Source organism: Ursus arctos, unplaced genomic scaffold (assembly GCF_023065955.2).
Source record: "Ursus arctos isolate Adak ecotype North America unplaced genomic scaffold, UrsArc2.0 scaffold_1, whole genome shotgun sequence".
Taxonomy (NCBI): Eukaryota; Metazoa; Chordata; class Mammalia; order Carnivora; family Ursidae; genus Ursus; species Ursus arctos.
In genome coordinates this window covers 90,742,507-90,766,433 of record NW_026622763.1, presented here as the reverse complement: position 1 = coordinate 90,766,433, position 23,927 = coordinate 90,742,507, and the positions used below count along the sequence as shown (strand labels likewise).

General features: G+C 56.5%; 1 protein-coding gene across 1 annotated transcript; it reads right to left on the bottom strand.

Annotated features, from left to right (window-relative positions):
- Window positions 1–1,575: 1,575 nt before the first annotated feature.
- On the bottom strand, window positions 1,576–21,640 carry LOC113250462 (PNKD metallo-beta-lactamase domain containing). Its single transcript, XM_026491958.4, has 9 exons — window positions 21,435–21,640; window positions 7,922–8,037; window positions 7,672–7,784; window positions 6,957–7,015; window positions 6,141–6,233; window positions 5,633–5,796; window positions 4,829–4,915; window positions 3,804–3,919; window positions 1,576–3,563 (listed from the first exon to the last, which is right to left on the bottom strand). The coding sequence occupies exons 1-9, from the start codon at window positions 21,593–21,595 to the stop codon at window positions 3,390–3,392; spliced, it is 1,083 nt and encodes a 360-aa protein (XP_026347743.1). The 5' UTR covers window positions 21,596–21,640; the 3' UTR covers window positions 1,576–3,389.
- Between the last annotated feature and the right edge of the window lie 2,287 nt (window positions 21,641–23,927).

Here is a 23,927-nt window from a genome sequence, read left to right as displayed (position 1 = left end):
TGTCCCAATGAGGGGCTCACCCGAGGCTCTAGGAAAATGCTTCACTGACCCTAGAGAACCATCACCAAATGCCCCTTGAAGCTGGGCATACCCAAGGAGACCTGGCCCTGGGGCTTGTCCATCCAAGACAGGAGTGACCCAGAGACAACCCCAGAGCACAGAGAGCTGCCTTTCTTCTGGAAGGTGAGGGTCATGGCCCCTTCCTCCATGCCCACCCTAAGTGCAGCCCTGATCCAGGATAGCGGGGGCCAGTGCCAAGGTCCCTTGATTTGGGGTGAGGGGTGCCTAAGAGGGTAGGCTGAACTGTCCCCCGGGGTGGGAAAACTATGCCTTGGTCTGGCCCCATGGAAATGCGGGATGAAGCCCATGCTGACCAGTCTTCAGCCATATCAAGGCCACCTTTAAGAGTTCTGCTCTGGAGGGGGGGTGCCTGGGTGGCGCAGTCGTTAAGCGTCTGCCTTCAGCTCAGGGTGTGATCCCGGAGTCCTGGGATCGAGCCCCACGTCGGGCTCCTCCGCTGGGAGCCTGCTTCTTCCTCTCCCACTCCCCCTGCTTGTGTTCTCTCTCTCCCAGGCTGTCTCTCTGTCTGTCAAATAAATAAATGAAATCTATTAAAAAAAAAAAAAGAGTTCTGCTCTGGGGGTGCCTGGGTGGCTCAGTCAGTTGAGCAGCTGGCTCTTGAGTTTGGCTCAGGTCATGATCTCAGGGTCATGGGATGAATCCCCGGGTTGGACTGTGCTCAGTGGGGAGTCTGCTTAAGATTCTTTCTCTCTCCCTTTCCCTCTGCACCACCCCCCCACTGCTCACACTCTCTTTCTCTCTCTCAAATAAATAATCTTAAAAAAAAAAAAAAAAGAGTTCTGCCATGACCCAGGGCCATCTTTACTTCCCTCCGATTTCAATACATATCTTTAATTACTTTCATAAATTGAAAACTGCTATCACTTTGTGGGAAAAAAAAGGAAAAAAGAAAACTGCTATCACTTGTCAAAAATATTGACCCCAGGGGCACCTGGGTGACTCAGTCGGGTGAGTGTCTGACGGTTGGATTTCCGTTCAGGTCATGATCTTGGGGTGGGGATCAAGCCCCATGGGCTCCGGGCTCAGCAGGGAGTCTGCTTGTCCCCCTCCTTCCCCCTCTGACCCTCCGCATGCACCTGTGCACGCTCTCTAAAATAAATAGTAAATTAAAAAAATACTGACTTCAAAGGTAAATACAATGCAAACAAAACCACAGCATTAAAGTTTAACTCAAGATAGTTGCCCGACTGAGGTACTGGACCCGGAGTCTGGCTCTGTTAGAGACGCGTGGAAGAGAGGCTGGTGCCAGGGCCTTGCCCCTCAGTGCTGTTCCTCTCCCCTTCGGCCACTGGTGCACCTGTGCCTCCCAAGCTCTCGAAGACAAGGAGGTAAGCACGTGGTAACTCTGAACAGGTGCACACGGGCCGTGGGAGGATGTATTTCTAGCCCCGTTTCTGGCCAAGGCTCCTGGAGCACAGTGACTCCAAGTTACAGACTGGTAACAGGAAAACGGAACAGCAATAAAGATGATCTCACTGACTGATGGAGCCCCAGTTAAATTAGTCATTCATTCAAGATTTATTGAGCGCCTACTATGTGCCAGGCACCGTGCTAGGCGCAGAATTACAGAGATGCATAAGATACAGTCCATGCCCTGAAGGGTTCACAGTCTAGAAGGGGAGACAAACATGTAAACAAGTAAAATACAGTGTGAGAAGTGCCACGAAAGAGAAGCATTTACAAAGAGCAGAGGTAGCCTGGAGGGTGAGGGACATGGGGGTTGTCTTCCTGGAGGAGGGGGCCTTTGAGGGGGATTGTGAGAGATGAATGGGTGTTTGCCAGGCAGACAAGGCCGGAGGAGCAGGGGAAAGGCATTCCAGTCTGAAGAAACAGCATGAGCAAAGGCACAGCGGCATGAAACTGCATGTCTTGGGGGGCGGGGAACTCTATTCTGGCGGTATTGCTAGAGTTGGTACCAGAGGCTGTGACTGGAGAGGGAGGCAGAGGCGGGATGATGAGGGGAAACTGAGGGAAGGGGGCATCTTGGAGGCTCACTAGAGGCGAGCAGAGCCCGAGGGAAAGCTTGAACCCAGGAAGAGAAGGCTCCCGGCTGACCCGAGGTATGCCTGCTCGAGGACATTAGGGATCCTCTCTGTGGCCCCAAAGGGACCTGGACCAGAGACCAAGGAGAGGCTGAGCTGGGGGGGGGGGGGAGGGCTCAGGCCTGGGGTCCTGGAGGCCGCCACTCACTCGAGAGCTGACAGCTCTCTGCTCCCAGACTTCTGATTTCTGCACTTTGCTGCGTAGACCCCTTTCCCCAGCCAGAATGGGACCAAGGATGGAATGAGAAATGACATGGGGATATTCTTGGCAAACTGCAGAGGCCCAGAGGAAGGGCTTTATAACTAAAAGAGGGAGGGACTGAGGGCAAAGGAGGGGTTAGAACAAGGCAGAAGTTCCTAAGAACGAGGGCCATCAGGAGAAAACTGCTGCGGCCAGGGTGGAGGATGGCTCTGTCCCCCCTGGGACGGGGGGTCCTTTGGGCCCCAGGCAAGGGCAGAGGCCAGCCGCACAGGGACCCCGTGGGGCTGCAGTCCCAGCTTCTGGTGTCTCCTCAGACTGGGGGAGCTGTTTCTGTGGCAACCAGGACCCTCCCTCTTCCAGGCTGTAGGGGAGTCACTGAGGCCGAGATTGTCCAGACATATAGACGTCCAGCCCTTTCGTCTTTCCCAGAAATGGCTCTGTTTGAAAAATGTCTTCATGGGGTGGGGAAAGGGCAGGGGGAGAGGCTTGAGGAGGAGGGTCCGTGTCTCAGGACACCGGAGCCCAGCTGCCCGTCTGAATGACGGCTTTTCCAAGGCACCACATCTCAGGCCACTTTGGGGGCCTGAGTGTCTTTCCCAACCCTGGAAGGGAGAAGGGGGATGAGGATTCAACCTGTTCATGGCTCCTGCTGCCCTGGGTTCAGGGGCTACAGGGAGAGTGAGGCCTCCTGTGGGAGGGGCGACCAGCACTCTCGCTGTCGTGCCCTCGTGCCCTCGGCAGGGGCAGGAGCCAGGGGCAGGAGCGGGGGGAAGGGAGGAGGCACTCTCCCAGCTGGGTCTGGAGATGTCCCAAGGCTTCCCCTTCCTCTTGCCCTGGATAACTCAGCCTCACCCCTGGGGTCTCCAGGCCTTTGACCAGCCTCCGTCTGCTCGGTCTCATGGCCTCGTCACCTTGTCCCTTTTCCCCCTGACAGTGTTGGGGCCTGATGGCCACCGTGGGTGCCGATGGAGGTGGTGGTGGTAGCAATGGCAGGGGTGGTGTGGTGCGGGCGATGGGTGGCCTCTCCGCCGCGGGAGGTGGGGGCTGGGCTGGGCTGGGGGCTGTCACTTGCTCTTGTGCAGGTCCTTCAGCTGGCGGAGCTTCTCCAGGAGCTGGGCCCGGGAGTAGCCATCATCCCCCGTGGGGCCCGGGCCTGGCCCCAGGGCCTCCTGCAGCACCAGGCAGTGGGTCCTCAGGAATGGGTTGTAGGAGCGCTCCTCTCCCAGGGTGGACGGGCACTGTGGGACGAGAGGCACCAGGTTTGACAGACAGAATCTGGAAAAGAGACCCAATCAGGGAAGGCTCCCGGCCCCCACCCCTGTCTCAGGGTCCAGGGGGCTTCCCGTGAAGGCCTGTGGACCAAACATGTCGGGGCTCTAGGAACGGGTCTGCAGGCTGCAGCTCAGCATGGAGGGGCTCCCGCTGGGGAGTGCCCTGGAGGCGGGTCCCCCTCCTGGACCCCAGCCCCTGCCCCGCACCGTGCTCTTGCGCTCCATTCGCTGCCTCTGGACCCACTGCATCTTCCTCTCCCGGGCCAGGTTCTCAGGCTCCACCACACCTGCAAAGCCCAGGTTCTCTTCTGCGTACTCGTGACCTAAGGACCACCGGGGCGGGGGGTAAGATGCAGGACACAGAGGGGGGGGTGTGGTCAGAAAAAGTCCTCCTTACCCCCAGGCGTCTGGGTACCCGACCCGGCACTTCCAGGAAAGCCCCCACCACAGGCGGCTGCTTCTCTAAATGTGGCCACAGGTCAGCCACGAGTGGAGGGGCCGAAGCAGTTCAGAGGCAAGACTGCCAGCCCCGAAGCCAGGAGCCCTGCATCCTCGCCCTGACTCTGCCCCTGCCCAGCTGTGCAGTCTCAGCCAAGCCATGGCGCCTCTCTGAGCCACAGGTTTGTCATCTGGCAAGTGGAGAAAATAATGCTACTAGAACACAGATGTGTCCCCGGTGCCTAGGACAGAGCTGGGCATGCATTAGGTGTTCAATCAAGTATCTGTCAAATGAGTGGATGGATAAATATACATTCTGAGGATTAGCTGACATCTTAGTGATGTGTTTGAGAAACTATGGCTATCCAATGTTCATGGATGTATGTAGGGACATGCAGTGTCTGGATGGATGGACGTGCCACATACGTGCGTGGGGCCGGATGCACACGCAGTGTGGGATATGGACGCATGCAGTGGATGCATGCAGAGGGGATTTACTGACTTCTCCTCTGATAAGCAAAGGCTCTTTTCTGTTCTCGGCTCTGGCTATGAAATAGCCATCTCTCTGGGAGGCACTGGGGCCTACCGGACTCCCAAGAGGCCGAGCCTGGCTGTCAGCTGGCGTGAGAAGCAGAGGCATTCAGGGCCAGTACTCCAGAATGAAGGGGGCTCAGCCCTCACTGCTGGAGTTGGCTCTCAGGGGCCACCCGAGGTGCAGTGCCGTCACCTCTGGGCCACAGCTGGGGCGGCTGGGACTCTAGAGGAGTGAGGGAGGAGAGGGAGGGGGACCTCACCAGGCCACAGCAGAGTGTCATCCCCCAGCCCCAGCACCGTGTCCAGGGAGCTCAGCATGGTCTCTGCGGTGCCCTCAAAGGTCCGTCCTGGTGAGGGGCAGTGGGTGTGTTACAAGGTACCAGAATGCAGCTCGGTGTAAGGTACGTGGAGGGGGGTGGGGACCAGCGTGCATAGCTGGGGCTGGCCACCAGCCCTCAACCTGGCCCCTGCCATACCCACCCCCCAGGCTTCTACGCCCTCCTTCCCACTGGTTGCTCAGCCCACATACTCGCTCCCCAACCAAGCCTGCGGGAAGGCCTCCATTGCACATACGGACATGTGGATGGAGAGGGAGACAGAAGCCCCAGGCTGAGCACCAAGGGCCCCAAGCACAGTTGGCGTGGGGTGGCTCTTTTCCACAGAACACTTCTTTCTTTGCCTGTGCTGCCTTCTGAGACTCCGCGCAGCCTGGGACTGTGATCCTCCCCTACCCATGGGTCACCCTCTCATTTGGGGGTTCTCCATTTTTTGTAACCTAGTCTCTCCGGGTACTGGAGAACTAGGCTCCACCCGGTGGAAACCAAGGCCCTGCCAGGTCTGTGCTCAGTTACAAGCATCGTCTCATTCTGCGTATCCCCTGTGGGAAGTTGTGAGTGTATTAAAAACAATGGGCTAACACAGATGAGAGTAAGGGCAAGGCGTTCTGCACTGAAAGCAGTTTTCATGCACTGCATGGGGCTGTGGCCGTTCTTGGGTCTCTGCCCTGACTCTCCCCCTCCTTTCTGTCCCCCCTCCTCCTGCTTCCCTTTTGAGGGGGAACTCACCACAGCCAGAGAGGAAGAGCAGGTCCCCTGAGAAGAGGCAGGAGGGACCCTTGTAGGGCTCCCCATCCAGCAGGTAGACCAGATGGCCTTGCGTGTGGCCAGGGGTGGCCAGAGCCTGGATCTGAAGCCGTCCCACGCTAACCACATCTTGATGACACAGGGGACTGAGAAGCAAGGCAGTAGGGGAGAGAAGGTGCTAGAGCTTGGGCTGTGCTGATCGTTGCCACACCCCAAGCCCAAGGGGCTGGGTGATTTGAAGGAGGCAGGGCTTCTACACCAGAGAGGGAAGGCACTGACAGTGCCCAGGGCTTCAGATCCAAACTCTCGCCTCTCCGTCTTTTGGGGACCGTGGCTGGATGAGTTGGGGGGTGGGCTGTGATCTGTCCTCTAAGAACCAGGAAGGGCTTCAGCAAAGATCCAACTGCTGGCAGTCCTGCAATACTCGGCTGCAGGACGGGGTGTGCGAAAGGGCCCACAGAAGGGCCAACCCCCCGGGTCAGGGACTTACTGGGTGAGGTAGGGGATGCCGTCCTGAGGGCTCCCGTACACCCGACAGTCCTGGTGCCGCCGGCTGAGGTCACGGTTCCCTCCACTGTGGTCCCTGGAGGACGGCAGAGACGGCAGGGACTTTGAGGGGCAAGGTACTAGGCCTCCTTGCCTTCCTCTTTGCAGATCTCTAGGCCTTCGAGCCCTGAGCCCTGGGCTTCTGAACTGAATCAAGCTGTCCACACCTCGAGGCCTTTGTTTGAGCTGCTCCCCTGCTCGCAACGTCAGCCTCACGACTTGCCACCCCTCCCCTCCATCGCCCAGCCAGTGACAACCGATCTTTCTGGACTCTCTCAGCTCCAGGGTCATCAGCCTCTAATTCCTCCAAGTGGATCTGGTCATGCTTCTCCAAGGGCCCCCCACCTCCTGTACCTTGCGCCAACTGCCACCTAAATGTTTGTCATCGTTGTACACTGTCATGCAGGGCTGTCTCCCCTATTGGACCATAATCTCCTTGTGGAAAGAGCTCACAGGGTTTGCTCGTGTCCCGAGCACAGTGGGCATCTAATACATGACCAAGGAATGAAAGATAAATGCCTACCCCGCCCTCCTCTAGGGCTTCAGGAGCCTGATAAGTGTCCCAATGGGAGAGCCGCCCCTTCCCTCCTTTTCTGCTGGTGCCCCCATGACTTTATGAAGAAGGTGGGTGCCCTTGCATCCTGACTCCCTGCCCCCCAGCCCAGCCCGTCCTCACTGGCCTAGTCCTGCCAAGCCCACTGGGGGCAAGGGTCACCCAGGGAAGATCATCTGTACCCAGACCCCCACCCCAGGCCCTTACCAGTGCTTGTGGGTGCAGAGGATGGCAACCAAGTTAACGCCCTCCTTTTCAATGGAAGCCTGGGGGAGAGAGGAGGTACTGAGACTGAAGAGCGGTGTGCAGAGAGGGACAGGGGCGCAGGTGCCAGGCGAAGAGGGGAGAGCCCAGGAGCTCGGGAAGATGAGGGACAGGGAGGGGATGGAGCTAGAGAATGAAGGGGTAGGGAGGAGAGTGCTGGGGAGAAGGCGGGCAGCAGAAGCTGAGCCAGGACACAGGGGAGACGATGGGGAGGTGGGCGGAGGGAGACTCGAGGGGCAGGGGAACACACATACACGTGCACATAGAGAAATAAGAAATGGGAAGGAAAGATGAAGAGACCCAGACCCTGACAGATGAGGAGAGAAGAGGGCCAGAAAGGCACCACAGAGAGTGACAGACAGAAGAAACCTCAGACCCTGGTCCTGAGTCAGCATCCCTTTCGCTCTGGCTCTGGCTGGGGTTCCCCCACGGCTGTCCTACCCCCCACCCCCACCATGCCCTAGACACTGGCCCCTCCCCCTGCTGTGGTTGTGGGGGGTCTGTGTACTTGCATGTCAGGGTCCGTGTGTGAGGGCACAGGGAGGGGGCACATCCCACTGGCAGAGGGAGCAGGGACAGCCCCTCTCCAGCGAGGGAAAGCTGCCAGTCCCTAAGGTGACCCACCCCCGGTACCCCTGCCCCCCCATCCTCCCCTCACCTGTACGGCCTGAGGGTCTGAGGGGTCCACAGCCACAGCCAGCCGGGCCTGGGTGTCGATGATGAGGTAGCTGTAGTTGTCTGAGAGGACGGGGATGGGAAGCACCTTCACTCCTGGGGGACAGAGATGGGCTGTGGGTGGGGTGCCGGGCAAGGAGCCCAGCGGTCGGGGGGTATATAATGGGCCGGAGGCAGGGAGGGTGGGTGGGCACAGTTTGGGGCCATGTTGGCCCGGGGCAGGCAGAACTCACCGTTGAAGAGGCGGGGCTGGGTTCTGGAGTGGCCTTTGGGGTAGCGATTCCGAGCCCTGCGCAGCTGCTGGCGGTAGAAGAGGTACCCGAGCCAGGTGCGGGTGTACAGACTGTACCTGCGGGCCGGACATCTGCGCTCAGCCCCGCCCCCGCGCACGCTCAGCCCCGCCCCCTGCGCGCGGGACCCTCCGCCCGCCGGTGCGGATCTCCACTGCCTTGGCCGCACCCGAGTCAGCGCATCTCTCCCGTCACTTATTGTGCGCCTACTGTTTGCCCGGCTCAGTCAGTCCTCGGGCCAAGAAGTTGAATGGCACAGACACACCCTAAGCCCCAGGCCCATCGGAGGAGGTGTGAACTGAGGGCTTCACAGAAGGGACTCAGAGGGTGAGGGGTTAATTCCACAAAAAGGGTGGAGGAGTTAGGAAGCGGAAATGAGGTGCACAAAGTAGTTCCAAAGAGCAGCGGCGCCTCACATCACGCCGGGGAGCTGCTGCACCAGAATCTTTGCCCCATCCCCAGCCTGTGCCGCTCAGCAGGGCTGCGGTGGGGACCGGGAACCTGCATTTCTAACAAGCTGCAGGTGATGCCGGTTGCCGCTGGCCCAGGGACCGAACTCGGAGAGCCTCTGGGGCAGAGCAAACAACAGGCAAGGCCCAGAGGCAGCAGACAGCATGGCCTTGTTTGGGGGAACTGCAGAGAGAGTTCTGTCTGGCCGGGTGGTGGAGTAAGTAGGGAGAGGTGAGGCGGGATGGCCTGACCACACTCCCTCCCGCTTCCCGCCACCGTGTCAGGCCACCCCGGGCTCCGTATGGAAAAGGCGGAAAACGTGGCACAAGGAACAGGGGGGTCTCGTGACTAACAGAGGCCTCCAAACACAGGATGGCAGCATGCAGGGCGGGCCTCACGGGCATGTGACCCGCCCGGGCACACAGGGCCCCACACTCGGTTCAATCTTCCACTGCCACCATCTTGAAATTCTTAAAAGATTTTACCTTTGCATTTGTGCCCCAGAAGTGAAGTCTGATAGGGCAAGGGAATATGCGGGGGTCGGAGACCACACAATATTTGCATGGTCGGTCCCTGCTGCCCCCACACCTACCACCTTCACCGTGCTCACGAGCACAGGATTCTGGTGGCCCCACCGTGGTGAGAATCCAAGACTCAGGGTGAGTATACATCTATGACCGAGAAAGGGGCCTGGGAGGCCACGCCTTCCATCCAAACCAGAACTTGCTTCAAATGCATACAAAGGTGTTCTAAGAAACACAAATGACCAAGAAACCCTGCCCCATCCTTCCTTACTCATGTTATTTCCCTGTATGATCCGTTTTCGCGGCGAACGATGCTACAGGAGGCAAGGGAAAGAGGGTAACCCATCTGTCCTGTGCCTTCCGTCCTCCCTCGCTCATTGGTAAGCCAAAGGCAGACAGGGCTGGCAGAATGTGGGTGTACCAAAAGTGAAATAGAAACAGGTAATTCCGTTTTGTGCGGCATTTCCACTGCTTGGGTAAGAACAAAACACATATGTGTGTACAAGCTAGGAAATGTGAATTATAGTTTCAGTGATTTCATATGTGACTTAAATGTCCTTATAGTTGCATATTTGCATTTGAAACTGGGACTGTGCAGGGGCGCCCTGGGTGGCTCAGTCGCTTGAGCCTCTGACTTGAATTCAGCTCAGGTCCTGATCTCAGGGTAGTAGGATCGAGCTCCGTGCCCGGTGTGGAGCCTGCTTGGGATTCTCTCTCCCTCTCCCTCTGAAACCGCCCCCCCCCCGAACAAAAACAAAAAACTGGGGTTGTATAACAATTATGCAAAAGGAAAAATTCGTGCTAATAATTTAGATTTTCAATTTTTCTTTACTTTGGCTGATGTTAAGTAGCAAATTAAAAACATCAGGACAAGTCAAAAGAGAAATCGTACAAGAAAAGAAAAGCTTATATTTTAGTACCTTTCAGGTGCTGGGGTGCTGGGGGGGCTTACAAAAGCCTCCTGTGTCCATGTTTAGGGTTACCCAGCAAGTCAGTCAGAAAAGGGGCAGGGATTCTGGCTGATTAAGACTGAGATGGAGAAGGGGCACCTCGATGGCTCGGTCAACCTTCAGCTCAGCTCATGATCCCAGGGTCTTGGGAACAAGCACCAGGTCGCACTCCCTGCTCAGCGTGGAGCCCGCTTGTCCCTCTCCCTCTGCCCCTCCTCCCTGCTCGCTGGCTTACTCCCCTGCTCTCTCTCAAATAAATAAATAAATAAAATCTTAAAAGAAAAGACTGAGGGGAGTCGAGGTGCAGGGTTGGGGGTAGATGGTAGGCCCTAAATCTCCACAGAGATTTGCTGTGTCTATCTTGGGGTGGCGGGGGCAGGGCAGCCGCTCTTGAAGCCCCTTTGGGAAGAGCTGGCTGATCTGTCTACACACAAGATGGTCAGACACGAGCAGGTCCAGCAGGTCCGCCTGACTGCATTAGCGATTCATCGCCACAGTCCCTGCGCTGCGTGTCCGTGCACCTGTGTGCGTGAGGAACTTGGACACCCCGTGGCAGCGTTTTGCTGTGCCGTCTTTAGGTCCCATTTCCACAGGCCCTCTTTCTGTTTCATTTTCAAATCAGTTCCAGGCTTTCCCCCTTTCACCCATTCGACACTATTTAGTGAGGCTGGGCTGGGCTTTGGGCGGAGTGAGTAAGGCAGAGTCAGTGCCCTGTGGCAGCTTATATGCTAGCGGGACAGAGAGGAGAACAAATATATTGTCCAGTCAGGATGATGAGATCATACCGGGCAACAGAACAGAGAACGGTGACATCAAGGAAGGCCGCTCTGGAGGTGACATTTCCAAGAAGCGAGGGAGCATGCTGTGCCAGACTCTGGGGAAGGCTCACTAGGAACTGGATGGACAGGAAGCAGAAAAGTCCCCTCGGGGAGGAAGGGAGCCAGCTGGCAGGGGCCGCTCCTTCTCTGGGCTGTGCTGCTGTAACCACAGAGCCGGCACAACAGATATGCCCAGCAAGAGGGGATTGGTTGGGACGACACAAATACCCCGGGTTGGATTCTAGACCCGAAGAGGAATGGTAGAGGGACAACTGGACACATTTCAGTAAGGTCTGGAGAGGAGTTAAGAGTGTATATGGACGTTAACGTCTTAGTTTTGCTGACTGTCTGTGGTTAGGGAAGACATAACATTCAGGGGATCCTGTGTACTGTTTTGGCAAGTCTGAGGTTATTTCAAAATGAAAACTTAAAAGATCATAAATAAGTCAATAAAATCACTTTCCTCTGTGCCCCGACCCCACTTCGCATCCGTGCCTGGGGTCCTGTTCCTGACCTCGCTGCTTCCTACTTAGGTTTATGGAAAGTGCTGGGGCCCTGGCAACAGAAAGCTCTGGGTTCCAGTCATGGCTTGGCGCCCCCAGCCCCGTGTCCTTGGGCGAGTGATCGGTCTCTTAGATCAGCTTCCTCATCTATAAAGTGGCGACACCATGACTTAGTCCTGGAGGACTGTGTGAAAATTCAGCGACATAAAACAAGACACCAAATGTGAATAGTCAGCCGAGGGCCTGGTGGGTGGGAGGGTTAGCAACTGTCGCTTCCTTCCCGAATTCAGCCGGGCCCCCTCACAGCTGTGGGAACACGGTTGCCCACACTCGGGAGGGACTGATAAATGTTGCCTGTCTTCCCTTACTGGATGCTTATTATTGTATGTGCTTTCTCCCCCAGCGAAGGTCAAGATCCGCAAGGACAGGGGCTGTGCCCTGGGGAGGCTGCAGTCAACAAGGCGCCTTTCTTTCATTCACTCTTCAGCGAATGCTTGCTGCACGTGCTGGACGCGGGGCAGACAGCGGAGAGCAAGACAGACCAGGGAACAATAACTGGGAGGCGAGTGGTTGAGTGCAGCTGGCGAGGGAAGAGAGCAGCAGAGGGGAGGCAGTCTGACCGTGGACAGGGTGCTCTGGGAAGGCCTGGCTCTTCCCTGAGGGTCCCATCTGAGCCGGGAACGGAAAGGAGAGAGGGAGTGCAGACCATCCAGGCCGCGGCACTAAGGCCCGGAAGCAGGCAGGCATGTTTAGGAGTTGCCAGGCAGGGCCGGAGGGATGGAGAGTGCCAGGGAAGGGGGTCTGCGGGAAGGGCGGGCAGGGGCCAGGCCGTGGCAGGGCAGGGGGGGATTGTGGGTGGGTTTTAAAGCGGGGAGGCTCATACTTTGACTTCCCTTTCTAAGAGCTTGCTGGCCTGCAGTGTTGGAGGGAGCAGTGAAAGGGAGCCGGGTGGCAGGTGGCAGAAGGAGCTGAGTCACCAGTGGGGGACATGACAAGGGCCTGGACTGGAGGGGTGAGGCGGAGGTAGGTGGGAATGGATGCCAGACCTGAGATGGGTGCCCTGCTTGGCTGTGGGGGAAGGGACGAGGTGGCCTTGTGGGCCTGAAGTCTGGGTCACTGTACAGAGCAGGGGAAGGCTGGCCTGGCCGGGAGGCGGGGGCAAGGACCCAGTGACCCTGGGATCCTGTCCCTAGGCCTGCTCTTTCCCTGACAGTGACTTCTGTGCGACTCTCTCTGGTCTCAGAGCTCTGGCTCCTTCTTCATCTGCCCGCTGTGCTGGCTGGGTGTCACAATCACCAGGGTCCAAAATCATGCTTGTCAGCTCCTCCCCCTACGGCCTCCCTCTCTGGGAAAGGCCCTGTCACCCGCCCAGTGACACAGCTTGAGTTCCCATTTAACTCTCTCCCTGACATACGCTACCAAAACTGAGTCCTCTCAGTCCCGCCTCCCCACAACCCCAACACGGGTTGCACCAGGGAACAGGCCCTAGAAGCTCTTCGTGGGGCCCTTGCGAAAGCCTCCTTTCCTCAGCTCTCTGCCCAAACCGCAAACCAATGGAAGAATTTAAGTTCTTAAAGCACCACCTGAGTGAGTCTTGCTCCTGCTCAAGAGCCTTCAGTGGCTCCCCACTGGTGACAGGAGTGTGTCTGACAACCAGAATGATCTCGAGCACCAGGTCTCAACTCACACAAAACTCAAATACACAACATTAAGCTAATAGATATACTATAGGGAAAACAGACAATCTGTCAATAGTTATTAAAAATGCCAAAGCAGGGCGCCTGGGGGGCTCAGTCAGTTAGGCGTCTGCCTTTGGCCCAGGTCTTGATCCTGGGGTCCTGGGACTGAGGCCCGCCTTGGGGCTCCCTGCTCAGTGGGGAGCCTGCTTCTTCTTCTTCCTCTGCCCCTCCCCCCACTTGTGTGCACAGGAGCTCTCTCTCTCTCTCAAAAATAAAAGCTTTAAAAAATAATAAAAATAAATAAAAACGCCAAAGCATGCAAAACCATGATCTATATTGCCTGGGGATACAGATGGCTGTAGTGAAAGCGTCAAGGCAGCTGAGGGGACAGGACGTTCACTGCGCAACTCAGCTGGGTTTCTGAGAGGCAGGAAGGAGGGAGGCTGGGCATGTGGGCACAGGGACTTCACCGCGTCAGTATATTTCGTTGCTGAAGCTGGAAGGTCCGGGGGATTGTTATATTATCCGTCTCTTTAGAATGCCTGAAACACCTCCTGCAAATCTCGGACTACTAACCTGCCTCAGCTCCTGCTCTTGGGCCCCGAATACCCTCCGGGCCGTCTGGATTTACTAGAATCCTAATTATCCTTCAGAGCTCGGCTCAAACCCCCCTCGGGATGGCCCCAGCAGAAAGCCGAGCTCCTCTGCTCTGTCTGGAGCACTTGGCCTCTCCCTGCCCCCGGGGGTGACGGGAGCTGAGCCCCTCCGTGGCAGGGCCTTATCCACTTTTACCCGGTGTCTAATCGGTGCCATGCACTGTGTAGGCGGACTCGGCTCGGCTTGTGACCCAGCCTCCTTCTCATGGCTCCTTTGCACCCCCCCCGGGGTACCCCCAGCACTAGCACAGCACAGAACTGGCTCTCAGAAAATGCTGGCTTAGCGCCCAGGCAAGGCTGGGGGTGGGGGGTGGGGGGAGGCCAGCAGGCAGGTGTTAAAGCAAAGATCTGGGGCTGAGAGTGCCCTGTCAGCTCAGCGGGCCCCACGCCCGGCTGTGGACCTTGTGAAGCCTGCTGGGGGTTTATGAGGCCCAAGCTGCAACTGCCCCTGCCTCTGCCCCCCCTCCCCTGCTCACCCATCGGCTTCCCAAGTCCCTCCCTCTCCCTGTTGCACCCACGCACCTGGCCCAGCAGGGTGCTCTGATAACCAGGTGACCTAGACCCAAGGGCATGGGTGGGGCTGCGTCACAGGGCACAACATCCCAACTTCCCAGGCTCTGGGGTCTGGGGGCCCTGAATGGAGGAGCTAGAAGGAATGCTGGAGAAGGGGGAGGTCTGCACACGCAGGTTAGAGGGCCCCTCTGGAGCTCATGGGCTCATCTCTCCCCAGCCTCACCTCAGGGCAGCCCTGAGCTAAGTGTCTCCATTCAGTCATCTCCTGTCTGCCTCCAAACAACCTGGAGGCAGCTACTATTTGTTCTTCCTTGTTATAGACAAGGACACTGAAGCCCAGAAAGGTGGGAAGGGGTCCACTCAGGATCACACCAAAGTGAGTGATGGGGCAGAGACTCGTCCCCAGCAGCCTGATCCTGGAGTTCACACTCGTAACTGCTAACATCCTCCCTGAGTCCTGACTGAGGGCAGAGGATGACATGAGAGGGTCCGAAGTATTTTCGGATAGACCCACCTCCTCTGAGGGCCTCTGTTGAGAAAAATAATAGGTCAGGGTGGTTTCAGTGAGACCCACACACGCAGCTGAGGATCTGGCCACTGGGACCTTCCTGGATCACTGGTTTTAGCCTTTTTGAGACTCAGACTTGGGCCAAATTCATTACACGTGCCACATTTTGCTGATGAAGGCAGAGGGTCAGAGACCCTGTGGACCTCAGGGCAAGACACCCTGAACTGGAGAATCCTGAAGGTCCCTTTCAGATCTAGGCTCTGATTCCCAGTCCTGGATTTATGACTGGGTTGATGGTTCCATGGGCAGAAGAGTAGGAAAACAGACAAGACCCCTAGCCAGGAAAATGTGAAGGTGAAGGAGTCACTGGGAAGAACCCGTTCCGTCCACTAGTGCCCCCACCTCGCTGGAGATCACTGCCCCGTCTAACGGGCCCCTACATCTTCCTTTCTTCTGCTGCCAGAGGCAAGAAGCAGGAACCCACTCCCTGCCTCAGTATCCCTCTCTGTGAAACCGGGTGCTCCTTCTCTCCGAAGGAGCAGCTCAGCCTGGAAAGGTCACATGACTTACAGGCTGCAGCTGACACCCCAGGGCCTGATGTGGGAGTCGAACTCTCTGTCATGGGTTCCCAAGCATTGTCAGGAAGCTGGGATGTGGGCCTTAGGCCACTGCATCAGAATGATCTGGGGATGCTGGTTAAACAGGAAGATTTGTACCTTTTCCTCTTCTGCCTGCCCCCCTCCCCCCCACCCCCACCCCCTTCACCCTGGCCCCTGGCCTGGATTCTGATTCAGCAGTTCTGGGGCCCAGAACTACCCACTGTCACTTCACCAAAAACAAAAGAAAGTTTCCTAATTGGTCTCCTGGGACTTAGAAAAACCGCCCTGCAGGTTTGGGCAGGGGCGGGGGCAGATGGCCTGGGGTGATCCCCTGCAGTTGCCCTGAGGGGCCCTCCCTGAGGGGTTAGGGCTGGGACACAACACCGATCACCCCAGGCAGGGGTCATGGGCACACCTTTCACTCCCAGCCTCGCTGAACGGAGCTTGGCTTCTTTGGCTTCTGAGTCTGAACTTCTAGCCCCATGGGAGGCCTGTGGGCTGGCTGGGGACTGAGACACAGCCCCTCCCCCCCCCCCCTCAGCCACCCAGTACGGAACACACAATGGAGCTCTTCTTCCCCTCCTCCCTCAGGCAGTCTCCCCATCTGGGCGAGAGAGGCCTGAGGGCTCTTAAGTGTCAGCCCCAGCTCACCCTGGGCCCTGAACTCTACTGGGCCCCAACAGGCAGGCCAGGTTGCTGAGGCCTCGGGTCAGGGGGTACTTTTGGCATCTCCTCTCATGCCCCCCAGGACACAGCCTGCCCCAGGCCTGCACCTGACAGGCACTCTATGAAACAAAACCCAGAAATGCCTGTCTGAGGGCCGAGGGGCCTGGAGCGCTACCAGAACGGGGCCTGCTCCCAGGACCCTTAGGAACAGAAAGTGGCTCAATGTTTTATGCTTTCTCAAAACTGAGGAAACCAAAGAAGATAATGAGACAGCTAAAAAGGCCCTAGGGAGGGAGTTTCTTGAAGCTGCCTGCAAGCCTGGAGTTGGGGGGGGGCTCTTCCTGTGCCCAGGAGAGGGGCAGTGCCTGCACGTGGTCGGAACAGGCCTTCCCCGGGGGACCACAGGGCCTATCTCCAGTCTCCATGCCTGTCTGCAGCCCTCACAGCCCTCTCTGGACTCCATCCATCTTCCCCAGAATGAGAAGGTGGGGGCTCTCAGGGGGGACCCAAGGCATCACCATTGCCAGAGACCTCTTGGCCAAGTCTCAGTCCTGCCTGCGACCCCTGGCCACCTGCCCAGCCAAGGCCCCTGGGTTGTGTTTGATTTGGGTTTTGGTCTGTTCTTTCAGCTTTCCCCTGCTCTCCCTCACCCCAGTGCCAGGCCCTCTTGATTCAGTCCTGCTCCCTGGGCTAGGAGTCCAGTGGGGGAATCAGACCAGTGGTCACCTAATGTAAGAACGAGCCAGAATGGGCAGTGAAAGCTCTAAGGGGGAAGCCAAGGCCAAGGTCATGCTGGAGGCAGAGATGAATGTGGACTGGGGAGGCTGGGTGGGCTTCATGGAGGAGATGGCACTTGCGCCAAGCTTCTCGTTCATTCAGAAAACTTTTAACAAGGGCCAACTGTGTGCCTGGCATTATTCTGGACACTGGGATACATTACTGAAAGAAATTTCTTCCCTCCTGTGGCTCATATTCTGGTTGGGGGAGGAAATCAATAAACAAATAGACAAATCAATATACAGGATGCCCGGTGGTGATCTGTACTATGGAGAACAAGAAAGCAGGGTAGAGAGGATAGAGTGCAGGGGTGTGGGCGTTGCCACTTTTATATGGGGTGGTCAGGGCACGACTCCCCAGTAGGGTAAATTTGAGCAGAGACCTGAAGGGAGTGGGGCAGCAAGTCATGTGGCCATCTGGGGGAAGAAGGTTCTAGTGAGAGAGAACAGCAATTGAGGGAAGACTGTCTTAGAATGTTTGGGAAAGAGCCAAGTGGCCGGAGTGGGCACTTTGCAGAATGAGCAACGAGAAGAGCAGAACAGGTGGGGTGGGGGATGGGCTGGTCACACAGGACCTTGACTGAAGCCATTCGGGAAGGAACTGAGCAGAGAATGGCGCATTTCTGACTGAACTCTTAATGGCTTCATTCTAATTGCTGCGCTGAGAATACTTTGGGGGTACAAATGGGAAGGGAAGCAGTCAGTTTAGGAGGCTGGGCGGGAGAGGACCGTGGATGGGCCCAGGGTGATAACAGGGAGGTAGGGATAGGTGCGTTCAGATTTGGGATATATATATATTTTTTATTTATTTATGTATTTTAAGTAAGTTCTACACCCAACATGGGGTTTGCACTCAAGACCCCAAGATCAAGAGTCGTCTGTTCTATAGACTGAGCCAGCCAGGTGTGCTCGGACCTGTTCTGAAGGTGAGCTTTGACAAGGCAACAACATTTGCGTGGTAGAGACCCAGGGAGGAAGCAAGGGTCTGACAGGCCCCAGACGGAAGTGTAGAAAGACCTCCGTGCCTGTGGAAGACGGCATTGGGCAGGTCTGCGGGGGGTGAAGGAAGGCCCCAGAGGCCTGGGCGGGCAGGTGTGGACTCCATACTGTAGGCAGTGTGGCTCAGGGAAGGAGGCACCAACTCAGAGCCATGCTTTGGAAACTACCGGCAGCCAAGGGGCCGCTGTGGATGCTGGGGCTGCAGCTCCCCAGGGTCCCAAAGGTCTGCTGGAAGGAAGAGGACCCTGCTCCCCTCAGGCAGGCTGTGTGGGGGATGGCCCAGCCCCTTGCGTCCGTCCGCACAGCCTTCATTCAGGGCATGGGCAGATGGGTCATTTACTCCAGGGCCCTCGGCTCCTTGAAATCAAGCCGGTGGGGGGGGGGGGGCGCCTGGGTGGCTCAGTCATTAAGCGTCTGCCTTCGGCTTGGGGCGTGGTCCCGGGGTCCTGGGATCGAGCCCCACGTCGGGCTCCTCCGCTGGGAGCCTGCTTCTCCCTCTCCCACTCCCCCTGCTTATGTTCCCTCTCACTGGCTGTCTCTCTGTCAAATGAATAAATAAAATCTTTATAAAAAAAAAAAAGAAATCAAGCCAGGGGGCCTCACTGGCCCCAGAGAAGGGGGTTCCTCTTGCAGAGGTGGGTCAAGGAAGGTTTGTCCCAGGGACAGTTGGTTTTACCTGAGTCAGGACAATCAAGAAAGACCCTCTCTGCCTAGGAATGAAGAGGGTTTTGGTCAGGGAGTGTGGAAGGGGTCTGGCAGCGAGGACCACCTACCCCAAAGGCTGCCATCTACTTTCTCAGTTGTTCAAGATGTTCCGAGCCCCAGATGAGCTCAGCTTCGTCCCCCATTCACCCCTGCCCCTGCAGACAGAGGCTTTGCTCAGGGCCCCATTCTGCAACATCTTCTCAACTACCACGGAGAAGGCAAAGGGGCAAAAGGGAAACTGAGGCACAAAGCAGGTGGCACACATGGGAGAGTCCCACGCTCCTGATCCCAGCCTCCTCAGGCACCCCCTGCCACTCCCTGGGGAACTTGTTGGGCCCCGCCTCCTGCCACTGTTTGGGTCCCTGTTCATGCTCCTTTTCCCTATTCCTTGAGAGCAGCACCCAGACTGTTCATATCGGTGATCCCACAGTCCCACCCCAGAAGAGTTAGGAGTTCACTGGATGAATAGAGGGATGTGGGATTTCCTGAGGGGTGGTGGACAGGATAGGCTTAGAAAACAGGAGAAGTAAGGAAGGAAGCTCCAGAAGGAGTAGGCCAATGCCACCCTCCCACCCATTCTCCATGCTCCAGAATGAGCCATTGCTAACATTTCCCAAGCACTTACTATGAGCCAGACCCTGTGCATTTATATGCACAATTTCATTTGATCCTCATGGGATCCCGATGAGGGCGGTACAGTCACTATGTCCATTTTACAGATGCAGACAACTGAGGCACAGAGAGGCTGAGTTATCTGTCCGAGGTCCCATGGCTACTAAGCAACAAACCTAGGATTCAAAAGCAGATTGGTCCAAGCCCACATGCCATGTGCTTCACTATCTCCCATACCCTGCAGGGCCCCGAATGTGTGGGTCTGTCTTGGGTTAGCCTGGATATCCCTCCATGATGCCCAGTCATTGCCACCCCTAGATAACTGTGGTTCTGTTTGAGGAAAGCCCTTTATAAAATTGTCAAACACCAGTGATTACTGTTATTAATGATAATAATTGCTCTTCTCTTAGTATTTCCATCACCTGCTTTCCAGCCTCCCCCCCATGGAACCCTTTATTTGCGGTCCTCCCAGCCACATGTTTAGGGTGGAGTGTGCCCCGTACTCTGCCGCTTCCCATCACAGCCTGTCCCATCCCATCCCACCCTCCCCCTCCTTTCCATCCTTCCTGGAGGCAACCCCCCCCCCCAAGCAGCAACACCTGCCCATTTCCCCCAGACCATTTCCTGCTCACACCCCCTGTCCCTCCCATCAGCCAACAGCCTCTCCCCAGAGGGACTGAACTGATTGTTTCCCAGACCACAGTGGGGGGGGTGTGTGTGTGTCTGGAATTCTGATTCCAGGCGCGCCTTTCTGCTCTGCAAATTTGGGAAGCTGATTCCAAAGCAATAGGGAGATCCAGACACAGGAAAGCCCAACAGGAAAACCGAATTCCAAAGATGTTCTCTGAGAATTCCAACTTTTGGGATTTGGAAACTCCCAGATCCTAAGTTCTAGGAACACCCAGACCCTCAGGATTCAGAGAAGGCAATCTTGGAAATTCTTATTTTTAGGACTTTTGATTCCAGTTCTTTGTGGAAACCTTCCTTTTCCACTTCCTCAGGCCATTTGTATGACTTCAACGTGACTGATTTTGAAAGCCAGAAGTAAATTTAAAAATCCTTCTCCACATAGAGCTGTGAAATTCCCAGAAATTTTATGGGGAAATTTTTTTTAGGTCCCAAATATGAAATTATTTAGATATCTGTAAATCTCATTATTTAACACTCTTTGCAAAGCAATGGTGACTTGGTTGGAGCCTTATCAAGATTGTGACCAATGTTGGGGTGCCTGGCTGGCTCAGTGGGTAGAGCATGTGACTCTTGATCTTGGGGTTGTGTTTGAGCGCCAAGCCCTATGTTGGGTGTAGAGATTACTTAAAAATAAAACAAATCTTAAAAGAAAAAAAAGAATGGGACCAGTGTTTGATCCATTAGAGATGTGAATGCCCCAAAGTCACCCATGCAAGATTCTCTCTCCCCCCATGTTTTTCCACTCCCCCCCCCCCACTAGCCTCTGTATCTCTACTCCTTAGACTGAGTTTGAGTAGAATCCTAGGGCTGAAGCTTCTTGGAAGATCTGGGGTGGTCTGGGGAGGAGGGATAAATTGTACAATGTCTTCTCTGAAGCTCAGGAAATTCCCAGGCTTAGGCCCTCCCCCAAACCTGGCCCGTGGCCAGGGCTCCCACAGTTCCCGTCCCCATCATAGCTGTCCTCAAGCGTGAGGTCTTGTCCTCCAGCCCTGCTGGCTGCCGGAGGGGATTAGGGGCCCTAGGGAGCCTTCTTGTGGTCTCCCTGGCACTCCCCCCCCCCCCCCCCCCCCCCCGCTTAGTGGAGGCGGTCTCCATGGCAGATCAGAGCTGGTTACCCCCTTGTCTGACCCAGGAAAGGGGAAAAGTAGGGGGAAGGAAAGAGTGAGGACTGGGGGAAGGGGGTCTGACAGGAAAAAGTCATTGGAGGTCAGTGAACCTCCACAAGTCTGGCTGGATGAAAAAGGTCGGATTTCGCAGCCTGGGGCTCCGGACAGGGGCCAGGGTGGGGGAATAGAAGGAAAGAGAAGAACTTACAGAGTGGGGACTCTTGCTTGGGATAGAGGAGCTTATATTGTGTGGTGGGGAGCTGGGTGAGGGGAAGAAGGACAGGGACACATGGAAGGAGCTGGCGGTTTCAAGTGACACTTTGATGGTCTGAGGCATTCCTTCTCTCCTGCACCTGCCCTCCTTTTCCAGCTCCCTGTCTCCAGCCCCTCATCTGGCCCTTTCCTCCAGATGTCCTTTCATGCCCCCTTTCCCTGGCCACCGTGGGCTGCTCCTCCAATCCTTCCCCAGCCCATCCCAATCTTCCAGCTCCCCCCCCCCCAACTCCTGCTCTTCCTCGTTCCCCCAAATCAGGGGCTTCTCCAGCCCGCCTCTTCGATAGAGCTTCTCTGGCTCCGGATGCCCCAGCCCTCGCTCCATCTGAACCCCCAAGCCCTCCTCCCGGCCCCCGCCTCTCAGTCCCCTTTCCCCAGCGGGCCCGCCTTCCCGAGCCCCGCATCCCGCCGCCGGAGCCCGGCACTAACCCGATTCGGAAGAGCAGCCGCTTGCTGCGCGCCATGAACAGGCAGCGGAGGGTCCGCCGCGCTCGGCAGCTGCGGGGGCTCACGAGCAGGACGAGGACAAGGAGCAGCAGCCCGCCGCCGGAGACCCACAGCCAAGACGCGGACCAGTCGGGCCAGGCCATGCCGGGGGCAGGCGCCCGCGGCCGACCGGGGGCGGGCGGGGCGGGGCGTTGCTAGGCGACTGCTCGGCCCAGGCCCCTTGGCAGGGAATCTGCGGGGTTGGGGCCCCGCCCCCTGCACTGCCAGCCTGGGGGGCGTGGGGGGGCATTCTGGCCCCGCCCCGCGCCGCGCCTCGCGTTCGAACCCGCCTCCCCGCCACCCTCCGCCGGGCGCAAGCCCCGAATGCCAACCGCTGGAGGCGGCCTGGCCCCGCCCCCGCCAGCCGACCCGGAGGCGGGGCCGGTACGGGCTTCGGACCTGCGCTCATCCCGGTCCAAGATCTCCGGAGGCCGGGGAGGGGCCCGAGGTGCGACGGGTGCCCCCGCCCCACGACATCTTCCCACTTTCCCGCAACGGGGGACTCTGGGACAGGTCCTGGAATGGTCCTCTTGGCCGGAAACCTTAGACTGAAACTTTTTCAGCTGGAAGGAACCTGGAAGATCACGTGGGTCAACGGCCATTCATTCATTTATTCATTCACTAAATTACTGTTCTGTGCCCTCCTTTGCGCCAAGCACTGTGCTAGTTCTGTGGATGAAAGGGTCAAAGACACACAAGCCTCTACATTCCTGCAGCCTGCAATCTAGAATCTGGCAGGGAAACAAACCAAATAAGCCAACAAACATAATTATATACGCATTTATTTATATTTATATACACGCATATATATACACACACATACATACGTACATACTTGTGCGTGATTACAAAGTGTGCTGTGATAAAGGGAGGGAGCAGAGGGGTAATGATAAGGAGGACAGAGGACCAATTTAGATGGGTGAGGGGCTCCCTAAGCAGGTGACCTGTAAACCATATGCCCTTAAGGATAAGAAGAGACCACAAAGGTCAGAGGGTGTGATTCAACCAGGATTATGCAACAATGGGTGGCAGAGACAGGAGTAGGACCTTGGTATCCTGCCTCCCAAGCCCAGTGGGATTTCCACATCATTCCCCCCCACCCCCTGCTCCCGCCCCCTGCACTGCCTTGCTGATGGGTTCCAGAAATTGTTGAGGTCAGTGGGAGGAAAGTAAATGCAAGGGCAGGCGTGGTGACATTGACAAATTTGGACAAACCTTCTGGCTCCAGCCCTAGCCCTGGCCCAGCACAAGAAGGGAAGGAAATGCTGCCAACAGTCAAGTTAGCTCTGTCTCCTGCTGGGAGTTGGTTGGGGAGGGAAGCAGGTGAGGCAGTGCTCTCGTTTTCTTCCCTGCAGCCTGGGCTCGGGCCTGAGCGGGTGGATAAGCTGACCCCCAAATCGCGCACTCTCTCCCTCTGATGGACAGCTGGATCTAAAGGGTGGGTCCCCAGCATGGAGAGCATAGACATGTAGGCTCATTACGCACAATGAGTTGGAGCCCTCATCCTCACCCTTCCAAAAAGCCGAGAGAGGGGTTGATTTATCCCTAAACGGAACTGGAATCCCAACACCTAATCCTGGTTTCATTCAGAAACCCCAGACATGGACTTTCTCTTATATGGATACATCTTGAGGGCCAGAGCCTATGGTCTGCTCCCTCCCTGTCTCCTTGCCCACAATTCAGCTTCTTCTTGGGGCCTGGCGTACTAAGGGTCTGAATAAACAAGTATCAGATAGAATGGAATTAGGCTCCCACCTGTGATTAGCGCCCCACCTGCGAGTGCTGTGCAGGAGGCGGAGGGGAGACAAGACCGGCAGGCTACTTTGCAGAAGGCCCTTCCAGGCCAAGGGACTTTGTATGTCTCTAAATCTGTGTCTATACATGCAAAGTGAAGAATTAGGAAGCTTCATCAAAAGTCATTGTGAACACACCTTTCTTCAGGTAAGGCTGTGCCAGGCATTATATTGGGAAATTAAAACAGTCTCTGTCATCTGAAACAGGAAATGCAGGATTAGGCATGAGACTGCTCAGAACACAGAATGATCGAATCCTTAATCTCCAGCCACACACGCATTGACAAGATCATAGAAAATCATTCAAGATGCAATTTTGTGAAATACATGGAGCCAGGATAGGGCTGGGGATAAGGAGTGAGGGCGGGTGTTTTAGGGGCCTCACATGGGCTCAGGAAGCCCTCCTCTCCCCCCTTGGATTGTTCTGGAAGGCTTCCAACATCTGTCTCAAATCTGCTTTAAAGATTTTATTTTTTAAGTGATCTTTACACCCAAGGGGGGGCTCGAATTTATAACCCCAAGATTAGGAGTCTCATGTCCCATTCACTGAGCCGCCAGGAGCCCCCAAATCTGCTTTAGTGTCATCTCCTCTGCCATGAATATCTCCTGTCCCAGCCAGACTGATGCCTCCGTATTCCCCTCC

Excerpts from the sequence above, each read along its gene's own strand:
- LOC113250462 (XM_026491958.4), bottom strand. The coding sequence starts at position 21,595 with ATGGCCTGGCCCGACTGGTCCGCGTCTTGGCTGTGGGTCTCCGGCGGC. Across the intron at positions 7,785-7,921 it reads CCAGCCCCGCCTCTTCAACG|GAGTGAAGGTGCTTCCCATC; the intron begins GTGAGTTCTGCC and ends TCTGTCCCCCAG. Across the intron at positions 7,016-7,671 it reads CAGACCCTCAGGCCGTACAG|GCTTCCATTGAAAAGGAGGG; the intron begins GTGAGGGGAGGA and ends TCTCTCCCCCAG.